This window comes from Pinus tabuliformis, chromosome 4_1 (genome assembly GCF_031772625.1).
Source record: "Pinus tabuliformis cultivar Carrire ecotype Pingquan chromosome 4_1, CPIR1, whole genome shotgun sequence".
NCBI classification, from domain to species: Eukaryota; Viridiplantae; Streptophyta; class Pinopsida; order Pinales; family Pinaceae; genus Pinus; species Pinus tabuliformis.
In genome coordinates, this window is record NC_142303.1 from 819087869 (window position 1) to 819110206 (window position 22338).

A 22338-nucleotide genomic window follows, 5' to 3' on the forward strand; every position below is an offset into this window, starting at 1 on the left:
ACAACCAAAGATTCAAAGAGTGTAGTGAGGTCAATAAACCCATAAATTGTTCGATAAAGCCTCTTTCTTTTATCCTAAGAGCCACTATGTGGGATTGATTTACATGAACTACAATTTTTTGGATATCTAATTTCTTCACAAATTGAGCCTTATTGGAGAACTAGAACCTCATAACACCAACGACCAGTGTATTGAAAGCATTGATATTAGGATCATATGGAGGAGGTGAAGGATCAAGCCCTCAAAAGCCTGAAATCATCAGTGAGGCAACTAGGGTTTCTTCAATTCTTTCCCTACCAAGAAATTGATGAGGAGAGATTATATGCTTTATCAACTTCAATATGATAGATTATTAACCAAACTAGATTTAGGATTGGGTTATCACTAAATATGAGTGTAGGGGGAAACTACGACAAAGACCAAAGTCAAACCCAACAATAATTGTACCACTGAATTGTGTTGCCATTCAATTTCTGCAACAAAACAACTACATGTATGAGACTAATTGCTTACATTCTTCCTCCATATATCGATTCTCGTGTAATAGTGTACTTGGATAGCATCCTTGTTCTTAGTGAATATTGGGAATATACATGTGTTTAGAAAGGGGAAACCATCAATAAATATGCAAAATATCTCTTGTATCACTGAATACAACCAAATATTTTGTAAATTCAAACACGAAGTTTATTTTATTTTTCCCTATTGTTGATTGTATAGCAATAGGAAGCATTTTCACTCCCTCTATGTGTTTACATTGGAAGTAATTTTAGTCCCATTGACCTACTTTGTGGTCAATAATTAGACATTAATAAAATTATCTTATCTTCTTTAAACAATGAGGAAGCACCATGGAGGCTACTTGTTCAAAGAAGTAAAGAAAAAAATTATATAAGTAAATAGTAACATTTAAAGAAGTGTGCTACATTCAAATATTACTTCCGCCCATGAATTCAACCCCAATTACATGCTTTATTACCTAACACTGGGTTGTAATTAGTCAAACCAACCAATTTTGACAAGTTTTATTTCAAACACTCTATTTTGAACAATTTATGTTTTTGACCAATCTCCAATAATGATAACATTATTCTAAAGTCACTGATGAGGTAATGCATTTCCCCCTTTCAAAGCCATTTTTTAAAATAAGCATGCAATTCTATTTTTAAAAGACAAATTTTAAATAGGAAAGTAAGGTTAAATTATTTATCCAAATTATCCATTAGCCATTTGAATTTTGGGAAATTATTATTTATGAGATTCTTGTTATCTTATCCCCATGCCATTAGTTTTACCTTCCCAGAATATGGGATTCACCAAAACTATGTTGGAAGCTTATTTGTGTACTTATCTAGGTTGCTCGAAACAAAGGTGAAAATCCTGAAAGAGTGGGACACAATGCAAGCAAAAAATATTATGTCTAAATTATTAAGCTTGGCTTCAATATTGTGGTTTTATATGGGCATACGTGATTGAATTGCGTTCTTGGAGCTCTTATTAGTCCCTGCCATCTGGCATCCGGCAGGGACTATAGTAATCGCAGAGACCCCGACTTAGCATTAGTTGACCCCTTTTCTTCTCTGTTATACGGCGGTTAGAGCGCGGATGTCCTAAGTTTCTAAAGCCGTTAACTGTTATCCATCCTTCGCCATCTTATTTGGCCTCTTCCCGAGGCGGAAGAGGCCCGAACTTAGGTTAATTTGCAAGTTATCGCTGATTTCAGTGTGCCTGACCGTTAACTGTTAGCCTTAATGCTAGCATTACTTCCTTACAGGTTTCGTTATTTCCTAAACTATATCCCGATTTCGTAAACTATATCCTAAGGTCGCAGGGTTAACAGGTGTTGTGCTGCATCGCATCGGTGTGCTGGTATTGACGGGTGGGTAATGAGGTTCTCGCCATATGCTTCTGCAAATCTTTTTCAACCACTCGACTTCGCTCACAAAGGTCTCGAGTTTCACTCACATCGGGAAGGAGGAACGAGGATGGCTTGTGGAGCTAGGGTTCATCAGAGCTTTGAAGCTGAGTTGGGCGCCGACACACTAGTCGATCTTGATAGAGTAACCCACGAAAACCTTGCATGTAACCAGAGCCTGGTCTTGTACATTATGGTGGCTGGAATAAGAGCATACATTTGGACCTCTTCTAGGAAATGCATGAAAGGCCACATTCAACTCCCGAAAGAACTCAGGAAAGGCGGAAGGAATGGATTAGCAAATGATGGATTGTTTTGGGCGTGCTCTGAACCAGAGAAAACCCTTCCAGTCACCTACGGGCTTCATTTCGAGGGTTTAAGGGTTTGGTTTTCCTCAGTAGAGACGGCAGAAAAGGCACACGACGACTACACAAAGCAAGGAGCATACATTTGGACCTCTTCTAGGAAATGCATGAAAGGCCACATTCAACTCCCGAAAGAACTCAGGAAAGGCGGAAGGAATGGATTAGCAAATGATGGATTGTTTTGGGCGTGCTCTGAATCAGAGAAAACCCTTCCAGTCACCTACGGGCTTCATTTCGAGGGTTTAAGGGTTTGGTTTTCCTCAGTAGAGACGGCAGAAAAGGCACACGACGACTACACAAAGCAAGGAATTTGCAGGTTGCACCGTCAGCCAGATCATGAACCCTCAGAGGCGAACAGAGTCCCAGTACTCACCGAGTCTTCGCTGCACTGCTGTAAGTTAGATACATTTGTACATAGGTTGGTCTAGAGCTAAATTGCTAATTGATACATGTATCATGAGCACTTCCATATGTGCAACCCTCAAAAATTGAGTTCTTGTAGAGAATATAATACTACCAAATTATTTATCAATTGCTACGAAATTGGAAAATAATCCATCCTCAATACTCTTGAATATTGAATCTTTGAAAATCCTTTTAGAAACTGCTTCCAATTTAAAGAACGATGCATTTTCAATACCTATAGAGATTGAAGTTTTGAAATCCACATGAAAAAAATTCTAAAACATCATAATACGATTTTTCATGATACTCTGTACTCTGAGATTTGAGGAAGCCAGAGTTCTTCCAAACTCTTTAATTAATTACGCAACTCTTTGGGTAGTTTTCTGAACTCAACAACATTTTACTCTACAGTAATTCATGTTTATATCCATGAGCAATTTATATGCCTTTCGCTCCTCCTCTGCGAAGCTCCTTTGTTTTTCCAATAGCCTATTCATTTTAACATGCTCTTCCTCAAACTAATGCCCCAATTCTGCCATAGAGGAACTATGGTACTCCATGCTTCGTAACTACCTCTGAAATGGCCTTGAAAGCCCTTCCACAGATATGACGAAAAAGACATAGAAGAATACAAGATAGAAAGAGAGTTCTCTGAGCAATTTATATGCCTTTCGCTCCTCCTCTGCGAAGCTCCTTTGTTTTTCCAATAGCCTATTCATTTTAACATGCTCTTCCTCAAACTAATGCCCCAATTCTGCCATAGAGGAACTATGGTACTCCATGCTTCGTAACTGCCTCTGAAATGGCCTTGAAAGCCCTTCCACAGATATGACGAAAAAGACATAGAAGAATACAAGATAGAAAGAGAGTTCTCTGGTCCGAGCATCCGACCTTCCGGTAACCTAGGCCTCCTTAAGACAACGATTTGCTAAAGGGATACAAGCCATTATTACAATAAACTAGAGTTCTGATGCGATAAATGAAGGGCTCCTTCTCTATGGCCTTCTTCACATTCGAATTGAAATCGCAGAGCCATTTCTTTCTGATGGCAAAGAAATCATCCTCCAATGGAAAAGGATTCCACTCTAGGTCTAGGTCTGCAACCATCGATTTTTCAAATATGCGTTTGTGGGTTTCTTCAATCCAGGAAGAGGATGGACTTGAGTAGTAGTATTCCACCAGCTACAGTGCCCGGGTTTCAGGGTTCAATCTCCCTGATCACAGCTGTTAACCTGATGCGACCTTAGGTGGCCTGCTGTATAGCTTGCATGTGTTATGCTAGGGAGATAGGTGTTAGGCACATGGCCGTCATGTAGGGCCCACAAGGTGGATAAAAGTTTCGACTTTCATTTTTATTTTTATTGACATCGGTTGATTTTCTTATTTTTATTTAAATTTGAAATTTGATGTTGCATTGTCGTTTCTTAGTTGAGAGCTGGTACAGTTGAGAGCTTACTTTTGTTGGCATGTTATGAATCTGTGAAGGGGCGGACAAGCGGAGGAGGATCCGGCCATAATATTGAGATACATGTAAGTATATTTTCAGGGTTTGCTAAGGGGGATTGTAAGAGGGATGATGCCTTCGTGCTGGTGCTCTAATGGCAGTGCTATCTTATCTGGAATTTTTCTCCAGCGGTGTTCACGTACAGTCGCAAAAGTTGTATTTCATTAGCTTTTGTTTATATAGGAAAATTTAATCTTATGTTTGAGTCTGCTCTTGGAATGCACTAGAGGGTAGCATTGTCCACTGCTGCAAACATTTGCAAGAAGATTCCATCTGATGCAGCGGAATTTGTAATGGATGCTGTGCCAATATTGACAAATCTTCTTCAATTTCATGACTCAAAGGTAATCTATTTTTTGCATATTCTCCTTTCATATTTAACGTAGGAGTGCGTTTATAAAGATGGCATAGCGTTAAATTTATATTTGTTTGTGTTCTGTGTTCAATTTTTATTGATCCTTTGAATGTTTACCTTGAAGTACATTTCCTCCTCTGGCCAATGATAAATATTTGTTACGCAGGTGGTCGAAGATGCATGTATTTGTTTGACTCGGGTTGTAGAATCTTTTGCCTCTTCTTCTGAGAAATTAGATGAACTCTGTAATCATGGCTTGGTTACACAAGCAGCAAGACTTATATCTGTCGGTACTTCTGGAAGTGGCCAGTCATCTCTTAGTACATCCACATATACGGTATCAACATAAGTGACTTATTTGTTAAAAAAATTGGAAGGTTCTGTTATAACTTATTGCATGGTCTCATATTATCAATTGGCTTGCAGGGTTTGATTAGGATTCTATCTAAATTTGCTGGTGGATCTACTTTAGCTGCCAAGGCACTTCTTGATCTCAATATAAGCGGCATTGTTAGAGATATTCTCACTGGCACTAGAGGGTAGCATTGTCCACTGCTGCAAACATTTGCAAGAAGATTCCATCTGATGCAGCGGAATTTGTAATGGATGCTGTGCCAATATTGACAAATCTTCTTCAATTTCATGACTCAAAGGTAATCTATTTTTTGCATATTCTCCTTTCATATTTAACGTAGGAGTGCGTTTATAAAGATATTTGTTTGTGTTCTGTGTTCAAGTTTTATTGATCCTTTGAATGTTTACCTTGAAGTACATTTCCTCCTCTGGCCAATGATAAATATTTGTTACGCAGGTGGTCGAAGATGCATGTATTTATGTCAGGTTCCCTTGCTCTGGACAGACCCACTGATTAGGTACTTAAAATATTATCGTTCATCTAACTGTTATTCGTGCTGTGTTAAAAAGTTGAGACACATATTGACTATCCGATCTGAAACCACACGTGAATAGATTTTGCTTGAATGGTACTAGACAAATAAAATAAAATAGACATTTATCTATATTGGAGAGTCAGGGAGTTTCATTTAGAATATTCCCATTATTGTTTTTCAAATTCTATGTTATTTCGACTTCTTAACTTCATGTGCTAGACAAATTATAAAGAAAATGCATATGCCATTGCTGTGGAACTCTAGTTTTTCTGTAGCAAAACTGAAGTAGTTATATCTTTCTATATGAACATGCATGCACCTGCCCCTCTGTCCAATAGCCTTCTTCTTTGTAGGAGAGTTCTATTGATTGCAAATCTCGTGTAGTGTCTTATTTCCAGGCATTTTGCTTTTGGTCTTTGTTAGTAGCTATGTAGTTACAAGAATGGTTGAGGCTGGAGTTTACCGGAAAATCTTTTGTTGGCAGAGAGTTCTAGGGATTGCAAATCTCTTGCAGTGACTTGTGTCCAAGTCCAAGCCTTTTGCATGTTTTGCATTTTGTGTTTTTTCATCTGCTGTCCAGGGTAGTGACAAATGCCCAAAAAATTGTTTCTTGTGGCTTGGATTGTAGGTGTGTGTTACCTGGCATAAAACTAGTCATGACTAACGAAATTGTCACAATTCAACTGGGAGAACTTACGTTTCTCTGTAAGTGAATAGCGAAGCTGTTGCAATTTTTAGTTCGAATGTCAGTCTATGCATGTTTTGCATTTTGTGTTTTTTCATCTGCTGTCCAGGGTAGTGACAAAACTGTAGCATTCCTATTGACCGAAATCAATCCAGAGCTATCCTTTAAACCTGATCTGAAGGTGTACAGTAGGGTTGCAAAGGGTTAGCTTCATTTCAACTGCCAGGTCCAACATACCTCAAATGGTGCACAACTGTCAATGGTGGCTTGTGGATCAAAGACTTTTAACATTTGCAGATGCTTGTGCTATGTATCTAGACTTGTCTATCAATCAACAACTACAACATTTCCCAAAATTTATTATTGATGAAATACATACTGTTAGGATTTTTATGCCACATATCCCACAATGGGGTGCAGGTGCAACCAAAATTCTCTTTTCCCATACATCATTTGAGCATAACTCATAAGCAGTGATGTGACTGTACAATAGGGATCTGTTGTTTTATTACAAGTTACTAATGCTACACCTCTGCCCAAACCCTAATAAGGTTACAACGAACTTGTGAGGGTACAAGAATTCCTCCTATGGCCAAAGTTGGTCCTAGCAAACAGAAATAAATGCCATTGCCTTACAGTAGGGTTGCAAAGGGTTAGCTTCATTTCAACATTTCATAGATTGTTGTGGTAATGCCAGAATTGTTCATGTGACACATATACACATGTTCTGTCTCTTACTGATGGCCATACTCTTGTCTATCAATCAACAACTACAACATTTCCCAAAATTTATTATTGATGAAATACATACTGTTAGGATTTTTATGCCACATATCCCACAATGGGGTGCAGGTGCAACCAAAATTCTCTTTTCCCATACATCATTTGAGCATAACTCATAAGCAGTGATGTGACTGTACAATAGGGATCTGTTGTTTTATTACAAGTTACTAATGCTACACCCCTGCCCAAACCCTAATAAGGTTACAACGAACTTGTGAGGGTACAAGAATTCCTCCTATGGCCAAACTTGGTCCTAGAAAACAGAAATAAATGCCATGGCCTTACAGTATGGTTGCAAAGGGTTAGCTTCGTTTCAACATTTCATAGATTATTGTGGTAATGCCAGAATTGTTCATGTGACACATATACACATGTTCTGTATCTTACTGATGGCCATACTCCGTTTTAAAAGCAGAGATCATTCTTCATAATACAGAAACTCACGAACTACTTTGAGTTTTGATAATGAAGTTAATAGTCACCCAACATTTATCCCTCAACACTACTAGTGAAAGATAAACTTGGAATTAGCCTAAAATTTGCTTCTATTTCATGGAATCTTTATGGTAACTTCAATATGGCTAATGTTAAAGAAGAGCTTGGCAATCTTCCTACAGGATGGCATATTCATTACAAATCAACTTGGCAAGCTAGAATTGTATGAATCAAATAGTGTTGGAAGGTTAATTATCGTTAAGGCCAGTATACCTTACCCAACTTCAGGCTTAACAAAGATACAACCCTTAATTCGATATTGTCATGCCTGTAGGAGAGTGCTTTCGAATGGTAGGCTAATAAAGCTAGTCAACATCAAATAATGTACACCAAAGGTTTTGCTCTTTATTAACAGGCTTTCGAATGGTAGGCTAATAAAGCTAGTCAACATCAAATAATGTACAACAAAGGTTTTTCTCTTTATTAACAGGTTTCCGACTTGAAGTTCCAACTACACTTTATGAATGAAATCACCAAATATGGTTATAAAATAGAAGAGCTTTAGTTCACAGAGAAAACAAAATGGGAAAACATCCATTTTTATCTCAAAGCAAAAACAAAAACAACACAGAGCCCTTCCCTCAACAGAATTTGTGACAACAACAAATGGTTCCAAAACGTAAATAAGGTGACCCGTCATACTTTGACCTCACAATCCACGATTCCACACTAGCATGAATGAAGATGACTAATTCCGAGGTATCAACTCTGTGATTGCACCTTAACTGCTCACTGAGCATAAATAGTGCAATTAGCATCATTGTGAATAGATGAAATGAATGTATCTTTTATTTAACACCCAATAGTTTCACGACAGTGTTCAATCAATTGGTTATACGCTTAATCCATTCCTCCAGTATTGGAATTGCAACAATTAAATCCAATTTCATGTTCGTGAGCCTCTTCTTGGCATCGAAGGGCAGTTATGGTCACACATTGTTACAGGGAAGAAACTAAGTTTAAAAATGTCACAATTCAGAATCTGAAAGCACAAAAATACTTTCATCACTATTTCTTACAGTCAATCAGATTTTAACTCCACCTTATCAGATGTCATCTCTCAATGAACTAGACATGTAGAAACTGCTTTTCAGAATTACCCTGTGTCTGCGGTGCCTAATCTCAACACTTGTATTTAAATTTTGTGGACTGGTTTTCTGTTTAGGTACAGGAGACAATAACTGTACACTGTGGTTTCTATAGTGAACGTGGAGGCTTTGATATTGATCTTGAAGATAAAAGATTTATGAACAATTTTAAAGCTGTTGTGTCAACATTTATAACTCTCAAGTTATTCTGATTTGCTATTAAATCAGAGTAGTTCTGATTTAAGTGGATGAAATTCAGGTGTGCTATGTAGCATTTTGGGATGAAATCACATTGTTGGAACAAGAAGCAGAAGGAAAGAAACTTGGTGAGAGACTGAATGGTAAAATTCCAAAGGTCAGTCACAAGGTTTGCTGTTAAAATTTTTGTATTTATTCCATATTCGGGGTTTAATCTTGTTGAGATCATAAGAGGACAATGGATCTATTTTGATCTCTTCAACAAACGCTAATCCAGTTATCAAACAAGCAGATTTATAACACCACTTAATATAGATGAGAATAAGGATGTTCATATACCATTTCTCCATCCAACATAAGATAATTTTATTCATGTCCAACAAATGACCGCTAAAGTAAGTCAATGGGACTGCCGTGTCATTGTTGTTCGCAATCTGCCTTTCAGTGATCAGAGACTGAATGGTAAAATTATTGTATTTCTTCTATATTCTGGTTTTATTTTTTTTGATATTATAGGAGGACAGTGGATCTATAGTGATCTCTTCAACAAAACCCATGACCAAGGGAGCAATCCAGGCTTTGATGCTTACGAAGCCAATATCCCCTGCCAACTCTATGGCTTCCAGATCAAACCCCATGAACAAGGGAGCAATCCAGGCCCATAGCTGCTACAGCACCAACACTTCCATTAACCAAGGGAAACATTCTCAATTACTCCAAGCTTGTTCAAGAAGTACACCAACTTCATCCAGGGACAGAGAGAATGTCAACAGCTCAACCATAGAAATACGTAGGAGTCTCACTGCTCTGTTTCCACACACATTTATTATCATGATTGTACTTGATTAAATAATCCTGAAGCTACCCTGCTTCTCAACTTGCTATTATTGTATCGTGCACATGGCAATTTGTTTGGTAAGAACAGGCCAGTGATAGTCCTGTTAGAAGTGTGCTCTATGCTGTTCCAAGAGAGACAAGAAAGTTTCAAGGTTATAAGCTGCCTCCAGATACCAGATATTTCTGAGATTTTTGTGGGGGCCCAAATGTTTAACCTTTGGCCAAATATTGCTTTTGATTCAACAGTATGTTACGTGAACAATTTGTTCCGTATGCTTGGCTGGATGCATGACACTTTAACTGATTGTGAGTCTGATGTTCTAAACTGTTACATGGTTTGTCATATGCATAACTAAATACACTTACAATTTTTTTGCGGTGCCTAATCTCAACACTTGTATTTAAATTTTGTGGACTGGTTTTCTGTTTAGGTACAGGAGACAACAACTGTACACTGTGGTTTCTATAGTGAACGTGGAGGCTTTGATATTGATCTTGAAGATAAAAGATTTATGAACAATTGTAAAGCTGTTGTGTCAACCTGCACATTTGGTGGAGGAGATGATCTTTACCAACCTATTGGCATGTTACAAACATCATTAAAAAAGGTTTGTATTTATAACTCTCAAGTTATTCTGATTTGCTATTAAATCAGAGTAGTTCTGATTTAAGTGGATGAAATTCAAGTGTGCTATGTAGCATTTTGCGATGAAATCACATTGTTGGAACAAGAAGCCTTTCTAAGCTACCCTGGGCACCTAATTTCGCATTTACTACTGCCGCCACATCCATCATTCCATATGCCATTTGCTCCCCATGTCAGATCGATATGCCCATCATTAAATACTGGCCTGATCCAATCTGATCTTCAAGATTATTTCTGCACTTAGATATTGACATAGATGCTCCCCATGTCAGATCGATATGCCCATCATTAAATACTGGCCTCATCCAATCTGATCTTCAAGATTATTTCTGCACTTAGATACCAATCTACCACCAAGATTGCCCGATGTCAGATACATCACTTCTGCCGCCAAATACATCATTCCACATGCCATTCGCTCCCCATGTCTTATCGACCACTTCATTGCACCTCAAGTATTTTAGCTCCATTCACACTTAAAACCACCTTACAAACACATTGAACTTTTGTATAAATTGGCCTCCTCTGCACCTGGATATTCACATACACCTCCCCGCTTCACATAACATGGAATCCATTAGCATAGGCCAACTTACTGAACTCACAGCATTGTTTCTCTTAGCACTTATTCTCATGACTCTTCTGATTATTGACATCGCAAAAGTCGAAAGACAAAGAAAAAAGAAACCAAAAAAAAATTAACATCTCTTTTGCATTATCTTACGCATTGTCTTATTTCCCCGCTTCCTTCTCTATTACAGATGTACAACGCAGGCTTCAAATATGCATTTGGGTCCGCCATGGCGTTGCACCTCGCATTTTTTATGCGTCTATCGTCTCTGCTCGACTGCAATGTGAAATAGTTTTGTCATTAAGGCTTTGCCTACCTTTTGCTCTTAGCTCTTTTTATTAAGCCGTGTTGTGAATTAATCTGAAAAACAAAGAAAAGCAACTCGATGCAGCAAAAATCAATGTCAGTTTGCTATCACTGAAACAATATATTCATTTGTGAGTTAGAATCTCTTTTGCATTATCTTACGCATTGTCTTATTTCCCCGCTTCCTTCTCTGTTACAGGTGTACAACGCAGGCTTCAAATATGCATTTCGGTCCGCCATGGCGCTGCACCTCGCATTTTTTATGCGTCTATCGTCTCTGCTCGACTGCAATGTGAAATAGTTTTGTCATTAAGGCTTTGCCTACCTTTTTCTCTTAGCTATTTTTATTAAGCCCTGTTGTGAATTAATCTGAAAAACAAAGAAAAGCAACTCGATGCAGCAAAAATCAATGTCAGTTTGCTATCACTGAAACAATATATTCATTTGTCATGGCTTTGGGTTATGATCTAATTGTCAAATGTTAGCAAGTTTAAATTTGCTCTTAGCTCTTACTACCACTTCTTAAAAACTGAAGCCTACGACATCCCATGTCCAAAGAATGCTTACCATGTATGATTTATATCTCTGATACAGGTGTACAATGGATGCTTCAAATATGCATTTGGGTACGCCATCACCGGCTCTGCTCAACTGCAGACAGCATGTATCTCTCGGCCTACAGTCAATGTCCGTGTCCTAATAACTTCATAAGTTAGATAAGAACTTGAATCAGATCAACTGCAGTGTGTAATAGTTTTGTCATTAAGGCTTTTGCCTACCTTTTGCTCTTAGGAAAGCAACTCGATGCAGCAAAAATCAATGTCAATTTGCTATCTCTGCTTTCAACGATGCTTTTGTTAATGGGTGACACTTCTGGTATACAGAAGCTGCATTTTGCTTCTTAAAAACTCAGTTCCTTCCAATACTCTAAAAGTTTCACTTTCGGATGCACAGTATAAAATTTCTTAGCAGTAGCATCACTTGGTGCAAGTGTGGCATAACTGAGCTTATAAATTTGCTATCTCTGATTTCAACGATGCTGTATACAGAAGCTGCATTTTGCTTCTTAAAAACTCAGTTCATTGTTTTATGCCATTGACTATATATTGATATGTGTTTTCCTCTACTTTGTAGTGCGTAATAGACAGGCTCAACTTGCTTCTTAAAAACTCAGTTCATTGTTTTATGCCATTGACTATATATTGATATGTGTTTTCCTCTGCGTAATAGACAGGCTCAACTTCACGCAGGGACTCGCTGCGTCGCAGCTCCCCTTGTTTATACAAGAATCTTGAAAATGATTCACTATGGATGGTAATCTAATGGTCTATGCCCATCTTCTCTTGTAGAGTGTCTTAAATGGTATGGCCAAATAGGGACAACAAAGACTTTTACTCTTGGTCAACTGTGTGAACATGGTTATGTTGAACAAGGAATAATGGTTAGGGCTATAGAGAACATTTTGGTTGATGTGGACCCTAATCATCACACTGTGACTGTTTCTTATTTCTAGGTATAGTTTATTTTCATTTCTTTAACTTAAAAGGCAAGATTTGAATTATGAGGTTGTTAATGATATAGGGTCAAATTACATAATAAATTATAAAAGGCATCAGATATATTGAAGAGCAGATAATCACCATAACATGAAGTGCGTGACATAAAGCACATAAAATAATGGACAATTGTATCAATAGAAAAAGGATTGTAGGGTTCCAGAGTATAACAATCATGGGAAAAGTAAAAGAAGATTCAAGATTAAATAAAAAAAAAATCCAGAGTCTTGCATGCAATTATCTCATTGGAGGAGCTTTCAAAGTCCAAAAGCAACCTCACTCTGGAATTAAGGAATAAATAACTATTTATAGGCAATTCAACTTACTAATATTGGGTTTTGTTTGGTATTCAATTGCCACATGTCCCTTCTAACCACATGTTTTACTCAGAGTTAGGGTCATTCAAAAAATGCAACCTAACTTTTCTTTTCTCATTCAAGTCACAATTACAATTCTCAATCGTTAGAATAAATTCAATCTTATTGATCATCCATTATATTAATTTGTAAGTTGGAATAATTATTTTACATTATAGAAAGGTAAAACGGAGAAGTACAATTATTTTATGACAATATTAATAACCTTAGTGAAAAGGATAGTAAAAATGGGCTTGTATGAAAACTTAAAATCATGCAATTATGGCATAAAACTGAAAACTTTCTTCTTGTTTATAGAATTTTATCTTTTATTTGATCTTTAAGTTTTGTCATCATCCAATCATGTTTAATTTTTTTTCAACTGTGGTTCCAGTCACTAAGTGGCCGCTACATCCACAGGTAATAATCTAGGCAGATCCACATGAGGGGATCTTCCTGTTGACTTATCTGGTTGGGTCTAACCTTAAGGGCATCAAGGAGATTTTACCTTGTGACCTCCCAATTGGAAAGATACTTAGAAACGAGAACTCGACCAATTGAGCATTCCCTTAGGGCTCCATTCATGTTTACTTATACATTCTTTCAAAGATATGATAAGGACAAGGAGGTCATTGAGTAAAGTTGGTTTCTACTGCATTTTTTGGTGCTTTCCTGGTTTGGATATTTGTAATTTCCACATCATATATAATGGAATCAATCATTGCATCTTCTTATTTGAAAATTACATGGTGTACATATATGTATCTAATATTTCTAATTTAATGGAAAGTGTTTGGAATGTTGATTCAACTAATTTTGTATAGCGCTAATTGGATGATTTTGAGTTTTAATTCTATATCAGCTAATCAAAATAAAGTGTTCAATGCTATGCTTGCTAGAGTTAATCATCTACTATTAATTATAAAATCATATTCCCGTGTATTTCTTGCTACAATGTGTCCATCATGAAGCTTGTAAAATAATTTGTATTCTACAATAAGCATTTTCAATCAAGTGTAGGTTTTTGTAAGGAAGGAATTTCATTTTCATATAGCGAGAATATTACTTACACATTATTTTGTTTCTTAGTTACCTTAGGTTTTCATGGATTTCAATCTTTGAAAAGAGGATAATTCTGTGTTGTTAATAAAAACTTGCAATGCATATTCTTGTAACCTAATCTAAGATTACTTAAGAACTCTCATCACCAGAGGTAGGCTTGATCTCATGACTTACATCCTATTTTTGTCATCTTAGTATTGTATTAGATGTATTTAGAGACTGTACAAGATCTACTTTCACTTGAAAGAGATAATATTGCAAATGTCGAGGATCCAAAAACTAGTGATGTGTCTATGCTAGGATCCACAATGGTCTAAATACGCGACCACAAAAGTTTTGTGCAACTTTTAAGAGTTGGCAAACAAAATAATTTCGCATCAAATACAAAGATGACCATTGGATCCTCACGAAGCCATGAAATTCTCTTGGTAATGAAATGTGAAGGAAATTATTTCATGTCACTCCTTTGCTTAGTTGATCTTGTGTGTATGCCAAATTATGTATATTTTTGTGCAATTTGTATCTAGTTTAATAATTAGATGCTAATTTTACCTCTCCAAGTACGTATAGAAAAATCAGTTAAGGAGAAGAGATAAAATTAATTACCTACCTTTTCCAAATGAGGATGGCAATAGTCTTGAGTTATCAAAAGCGCACTACATGCCTTCAATTATAAAAAGAAAGTTTCTAATAATTGACCTTGTGGGTTAGAGAGAATAAACAAATATTGTTTTCTCTCGTTCATATATTAATGGTTTGTTTGAGTGGACATTTTGAACACCTTCGTACTTAATTAAGAACATTCTCGAGATATGTTCATTAAATAAGCTGAATAATTATTTTATGCTCTTTTATAGCAGTAGAGAGCTAGCCAAGGAGGCATTTGAAGAGTTTTCATTTTAAAGTGATAAGTTGATTTTGAATTTTGCAATAGGCAGGTTGGACAAACTTCTTTTGGGCTATTTTATTTTTTATTTTAATTTCATTGCACACACATGTAACTTTCTTAATCTTCTTGGGTACACCATGACATATCTACTAAGCTCATTGACAACATAATAATAATTCATCGTTTATATAGAACTCTTTCTTTAGCAAATGGTTGAGTTATATTATTTGAGTCTCAACCCTGAATTTATACATATACTCATGGGAATCGTTTTTATAATTATACTGTGCAAAAAAATTTCCTAAGAGTTTCTATTAATTCTCTCTTTTTAGTCTCCCTATTTGGCATGCAAAAACATTTATTAGTATCTTCCTTGTCAGGTCACATTCCATGTATTGCTATAGAAGTCCTAATTTACGACTAATAAACATAAAATATTATGGATTCTATGTTAAAAGTATGACATGATTATATTTACAGTAGGAAATGGAGCAGGGAGGAGTTGACCACAAACAATGGAGACATATTTTGTCAAATTAGGAAAACAATAGAACAAAAAATGACTCATATGACTCTCATGTTGCTAGTAGAAAGGGAACCTGGGATGGAGAATTCCAAGAAGAACCACTCAATGATTGATGGAAAACCTACATAGGATAAGGGACCTGGAGAAAAAGGCCTTCTTTAGATCAACTAGAGGTTTTCAGACATTGTGCCACCTGAAAATCGAAGTCCTTTTCTTGGATTTTAGTCTCCACAACTTGTTTAGATGAACATATAACATAGGTTTATGGTAGAACCACTTGCATTTATCAACTTGATTATACTTCTTGATATTCATGGCTTTGTTCCAATTTATTCCTTTCATCAACTGGCTAGAGATTTAAGGTATAGCTTCATTAAAAGCTAGGATCCTTGACCTATTAATTGGCTGATCAACCAAGGCTAGTGAGTTTGAATTGGTCCTTCAATTTAGGCTAAGAGATTCAATCTCTAGTTTGTGAGTCAAATAAGTCTTGAATTGTATTGATAATGCTTTTGAAAAATATAAGGGCTAAGAACCATGTGGGTTTGCCCAAATATTTTTCTTCATGTAGGAGGATAGGGGACCACTATAGAGATTGTTAATTAAAATAAAGGCCAAATTTGTACCCTTTTCCTCTCTGATTGAGGGGCGACAAGGCCTTTTAGATACCTTAAAAAACTCCTTTGTATATGTTACTAAGGTTTTTAGGTGTTCTAACGGCTAGATTTTTTTTTCCTTGGCTAACCCAATCCATGTCTTCAAATGCATAGGTCAAGCCCTAGCCTTTATTGCTAGTCCATGGTCACAATGTCAGCTTGCTCAAGGATTATTAACAACTCCCCTTTATTCCTGAGATTTCTATAAGGTAAACCCTACATAACTAGAATTGAGTTTGAATTACTCATATTAATAAGGACAAGAGGGTGTTGAATCTAGTCACTGCTATGCAAATTGTTTCCAAAATTATTGCAGCCATGCTCGCCATGTCAAGACCATCTGCAAAGGATTTATTTGAATAGAAGCAATTGTTTCTTCTTATTGATATTGTTTGTTGTGGTGTTGCTCATTTTCCTGTTAAGCATTTAAAAGAAGCAACTCAGGCATATGGTAAGGAAACAATAGTTTTAATAAAGTTGACCCTATTCAGGAACTTTTATAGTGTGGTAATATGTTATATCTACTTTACTTAGGTGTTTTTTTCCATGATGGAAAACATATCATTTAGGTATTTCTATGAAACAAAGCATCAACCTATTTTTAGTGCTTTTTCTTATTCCATGGAATAAGATACACTCCCTGTTACTAGTATCTGAACCCTTCATCAAGCTACCCAACATTTTTATGAGCTTGTTTAGATTCACATATTGCAATGTTTATAGCTTTTACAGAATCCCTGCAATTATGCAGTCCTATTCATATTCAATGTTTTTAGGTATGATTTCCATTTTATGGTTTTGGTTGTTTGTTAAGTTCCTACGTTTGAATTCACGTATACTTGATACTTCCTTTTCTTTTGATTGTGAGTTTTAGTGTGATTTGGTGGATGTGCTTTTCAGTTTTATATGAAGACCAGAACTTGAAAATTTGGTTCTGCGTGCAAATATCATCACCTGCGTGATAGGTTGGGAGTTGAATAGGTCCAAATGAACATTTTATGGCTTCCTGTGCACATGGTCGACTATTCATTACTCTTATTTGTTTTATGAGATGAAATCCATATTCTTCAATTACAATTTATAACCCAAAGGGTAACATATGTAGTATCAAGGTTCAAGTTTGGGGGAATTTCTATTTGTAGTTTGAATTGGATGAGAGTATGAGAAATATAAATATGTTATATGTATTTAATGTAAATAATATCTGAATATCTAAATTTTTATTACGTAGTGTGAAAAAGGATGCACATATTTCATTCACATAGGTTTTCGCAAATATGTTCAAAGCTACTTGTAAATATTTTCATCCACAACCTCCTACCTTCAGAACATTGGTTCTTATCTCAGGATCTCCAATATATGCAACAGTTCGACCTCCTATTTCACCAACATCTGCAACTAAGTATTCCCTTACTCTTCCAACATGGCATTCAGCAAAGACTCTGTTAGAGTCGGTCTTGTCAGTCCTCTGTCAGAGATCAAAACTCTTTCTGCATTTCATTTTTAGGTGTCTCGCTCCATTCACTCAGCTGCATTCCGCTAGAGGCATGCCATAATCTGACGGAAGGGCTTAGTCTTTCATTTCCCTCATGTTTTGTACCTGCTGGCTTAGGTCTTTCATCAACAGTTTAAAGTCACTTACAGTCATGTTTCAATCTCTTGATCAGCAAAGGTCATTTTAGTCACTAGGTCTAGGGTTTCACAAAGTGTGTCTTCAAGTCAGAATAATGCCAGAAGGCCAGAGGGAGGTTCAACAAGTTTCATCTCCAGATTTTCACTCAAATGATGTTTCTGAGCAAAGAAAGATGAATTTGGAAAAACTGAGAGAGGTTTTTGTCCACAACAGGCAAAGGAAGAAAAACCTCCTTCACTTTTTACACAGGTGTCATGGTTTAAGAGAAATGTCAAAAATACCGTTGCCTCAGGGAATTGAATGCACCTCTGGAGTGACCTTGGGAAAATCAAGTTTTCTCCTAGCTTGGTTGGCCAAATGACTTGCTTGATGAGTTAAATGATGACTAGACACAAATATCTTTCCCATGAGCTATCATGAGCTCAATTTGAATTTGAGTAAGACCTTCAAACGTTGACTGCAACATCACTCTGCCTTGAGGCAGCCTCATTCTGCACAGTTTTGACCAGTATTGGGAGATTTGAATTTTGACAGGGAAAATGAACTCCAAATTGAAAAATTCCAGTTGGGTTGGAACGTAGACTCAAATACCTTTCCATTGAGCTATCCTGCACCCAATTTGAACACCGGGAAGGCCTCCAAAATTGGTCTGAAAGAAGGAGCGGTGCACAAGTGCGGCGCACTCAGGGTCCGCACCTGTCACAAAGAAAAGGTGTGGTCAGGTCTGCAGGATCCATGACCAATAGGTGCGGGACTGTAGGTAATGTGAAGAAAAAGTGCAGACCTAGACATTTTTGTGCAAAACACAGGGTTTTTCTCCGCTAAGAATCGGGAGCTCCAAATGAGGAATGGTTTGTATTTTTAGATTCAGCATGGAAAATCACGACTACTGTTGCTCGGACAAGAAATTTGGGCAAGATATGAGTCTCCAAAAGGTCAAAAACACCCAAAAAATGGCCTCTATGCCCCTTTTTTGACACACAGGAAGCAGTCTTGAGAGAATGGAGATTTGGAGGGGCAAATGAGCACCAAATTCAAAAATTCCAATGGGGTTAAAAAGTAGACAGGACAAGCTTTCCAACAAGCCCACTTGGGAACATTTTGGACACATGCAAGTGCCCAAAAACAGGTCCCAAAGTAGCACGGTGCACAGAGAAAATGGCACAGCGCACAAAGGAAAAATTGCCAAATTTGCTTCCGTTTCGCGAACTTTCGGTTCGCGACTTCTCCAAGTGGGCCCGCTCATCTACACTTCGGTCTTTTGGAACCAAAGGCAGCATTTAAAGTATTTTTTCTCCAGATTGGCTTCTGTCCAAGTGGCGAAGGAAGGCAAACGGTCACCCAAGCCAAATGTCATGTTTGTAGCGCTGCACCTGTAGCTGATGGTTGGCTCTTCATCTCCATTTTGTAATGATTCGAGTAACTCCCCAATCCTTGGGCGTTCGATCTCTTCCTTACACATTCTATATATTGTATGCAAGCTATTTGCAAAGGGTGGGTTGGCCTGTAACTTCTGGGAGACTGTGGGAAAGAAACTCTACTTCTTCACTGAATATTTTTGACAGAGAATTAATGAAAGGCAGCGGCTCTGTTTCATGAGATTCTTGTGGTTGTGAGTGTAGTAAATGTGTCTCTTACATTTTCATATGTATTTCATTATGTTTCATAATTCAACTCATGTTCATTTCCAGTGAAATTTTCTGAGTGAGATTAGGTAGAATTCAATTTTATTGCTCTGCCTATGGGAAAATTTCATGTTCAGTGTTTTTCCTCTGTTGAAAAGGATTCATGTAACTATGCCCTTTTCACTCTCTTCAACAATATATTCATTCCGCGTTACTTCAAACTAAATTGCTACATTTTCTACCTGCCTTGCCTCACGGAATAATCTGTGCCTTTGTATTAAATTCTTTGTTCTTTGCTGACCGTTGGTCCCATACCATCCCAGAAGCTCGGTCATTCATGAAAATGGTTTCTTGTATCCCTATTCACTTACTAGCCTCAGATCAATATTTCACTGTAAGTCATCTCAGACCGTTTTTGCTTATATATTCACTGAGCATGACTCAAAGAGAGCCCTCTCCTATTCTGGTAGGGCTAGCTACCAGACTGAGCGTGGTTTGTGGTTACCTTAATTTTTGCCTTCCTTCAGCCTAAGGCAGATTTAGGTGCTAACATAGTGGCGACTCCATTGGGGAATGAAAATGGTTTGCTTGAAGATTGTTTTTCCCCAGTACATATCTCAAGTTCAAAGCTGATTGTTGATGGTGAACAACGATCAGACATAAGAAGATGGCTAAGTCATTCACCTGGCGACTCCTTTCACTGAAGAATCCAGTAACCAATGCTTCATGGTGACTCCACTGCATAGGGATCAATAGCTTTGAGATTTTTTTTTTAAAATGGAGCGGATTGTAAGAGGATACGCTCCCATGAGCCGAGATCACATCCCAGGTTTTCCAAATAAAATTCCGAAGGTAGATTGGTCAAGGAATCTGCCTACATTTAAAGATGATGGTATGAAGGACGCTGCTTTACATCTAGTTCGATTTCACATGCATATTCACAAGTTGAAGGTTGATTTTCCTAAAGATTGCTTGAAGAAGATATTCCTGACCACTCTAGAATGTGAAGCCCAATCTTGGTATGAAAGTTCTCCGCCTGCTTGTATTTACTGTTTAAAGGATTTTCATGCCATGTTCGTTGAGAAGTATGAAGACTCTTATACAACATTAAATTTAGTTCATGACTGTTGCAAATACGCTGATGGTTTTATTGAAAGCCTTAAAAAATATTATGGAGATGATAATTTCATGGATGACGAGATCATGGAAGCCCTGTGTGAAAACCCATTTCAGCAGCATGAAGATGATCATGAAAATTCGCAGCAGGATCAAGATTGTAGTATGGTGGAGGATGAAGGAATTTTGCATATTGACAGTCAACAGGAATTACATGAAATGGATCAGCAGTCTGAGGAAAATTTTTAAACTCCTCCACTTGAAAATATTGAAGAAAATCATTGTTCGTGCAAGAGAAAACGAAAAGCCATATCTCCTTTGTCTGAAGATGAAATAGATCAACTCTTGAACAGTCATGTTCTAGCTCAAGTTAACACAGATCTTCAGTGAGCACCTGGTCAAGAAGGTGATGGTGGAAAGTTTTCCTCTTCTGAAAAGGACGACAGTGCTGTGGGCAGCTTTATAGATCAGCAGGTTGAAGATTTCCATATGGCTGGAAATGATGAAAGAAGAAGTTTTGTTTCAGATCTGGTGGAAATAAAGGATGATATGCAAGAAAATGATGTTCCAATCTCAGATAATGGGGATGATAAATCAGATCAAGAGGCAGATGGTGAGGAGGAAAAAGAGAGTTGCATGGTTGAGGCTGCCTCAAATGGAGAAAACAGAGGTACAGACCTAACTGACCATATCTCACCAGAACTAGACCTTCATGAGGAGGTAGCTCATTCCCTCTATGAACAGCGAGATGAGATCTTTGTTCAAGTAAGTGAAAAAGCTCTGGGTGAATTTATGGTAGATGATATAAATGATTGTGTTGGGTTTCAAGAATCATTTGAGGTTTCTTTTCTCATGATTGATGAATGCAAAGACAATCTGGCTGTCATATCATATGAAGATGACCTACAATATATTCAGACTTCAGTAGATCAGACCATTCATGATTCCCTTTCAGACTCTTCCTCATATGTCTCATGTTTTGAAATATTCTTTGAAGAGGAAATCTGCTCACCCTTTTTTTAAGAATTTTTTGAAGACCAGGAGCATACTCTTATTTATGAAGAAAGACTAGAATCAAGAGAAAAAGATACCTTGTTTTTTCAGCAGGAGGTAAGACTTCATGTTTTTCAGGATCCAATGGCAGATTTGTTGCAGTCAGTAGTGAAGGTGATTATTTCAGTATTTAGTGATGAAGGGGATCATGGTCAATTATGTTTTTGGAGGCCCAGTTACCAGTATCTGTTGTTGACCAGAAGATCTGATCCGGAGAATCAATCAAGGAGGCATCTACTTGATTGGTTACATTGGAAGACACATTACACATGATTGTACATATTGCATTAGTACGCAGATGGCTGTCATCATGATTTGAAACCCTCGAATCTTGATGGGCTGCTGCCATTGAATAAGTTTTGTCAGTTCTTGTTTTAGTTAAGTCAGTCATGAGTCATTTCCTTTTGCATTGAGTTGGTTTTTTCAGTCATTTCAGTTTGCATTGAGTTAGTTTGAGTCACGTTTCAGTCAATAAATTGAGTCATGTTGGTTTGTCAGAATAATGGACTCCATAGCCCAATGGATGAAGGCACTGTCTAGCTCTTCCAGAGATCTGTTGTTCTTGGCACCTCCAAGGAGTTACCATCCCCCATTGGAGCCAATGTTAGAGTCGGTCTTGTCAGTCCTCCATCAGAGATCAAAACTCTTTCTGCATCTCATTTTTAGGTGTCTCACTCCATTCACTTAGCTGCATTCCGCTAGAGGCATGCCATAATCTAATGGAAGGGCTTAGTCTTTCATTTCCCTCATGCTTTGTACCTGTTGGCTTAGGTCTTTCATCAACAGTTTAAAGTCACTTATAGTCATGTTTCAGTCTCTTGAT

General features: G+C 37.2%; 1 protein-coding gene across 2 annotated transcripts; it reads left to right on the forward strand.

Moving 5' to 3' along the window:
- The first annotated feature begins 1801 nt into the window (after nucleotides 1-1801).
- Nucleotides 1802-12041, forward strand: LOC149178746 (E3 ubiquitin-protein ligase UPL3-like). Of its 2 annotated transcripts, XM_089420421.1 has the most exons (10): nucleotides 1802-2673; nucleotides 4171-4215; nucleotides 4417-4533; nucleotides 4711-4881; nucleotides 4971-5197; nucleotides 5356-5416; nucleotides 8745-8840; nucleotides 9952-10128; nucleotides 10928-11139; nucleotides 11243-12041. In XM_089420421.1, exons 1-5 carry the CDS (start codon nucleotides 2617-2619, stop codon nucleotides 5085-5087), a joined length of 507 nt encoding a protein of 168 aa, XP_089276547.1. In that variant the 5' UTR covers nucleotides 1802-2616; the 3' UTR covers nucleotides 5088-5197; nucleotides 5356-5416; nucleotides 8745-8840; nucleotides 9952-10128; nucleotides 10928-11139; nucleotides 11243-12041. The 2 variants fall into 2 exon arrangements, with proteins under 2 accessions (XP_089276547.1, XP_089276546.1); XM_089420420.1 differs by having other exon boundaries at nucleotides 10928-12041.
- Nucleotides 12042-22338: the final 10297 nt, after the last annotated feature.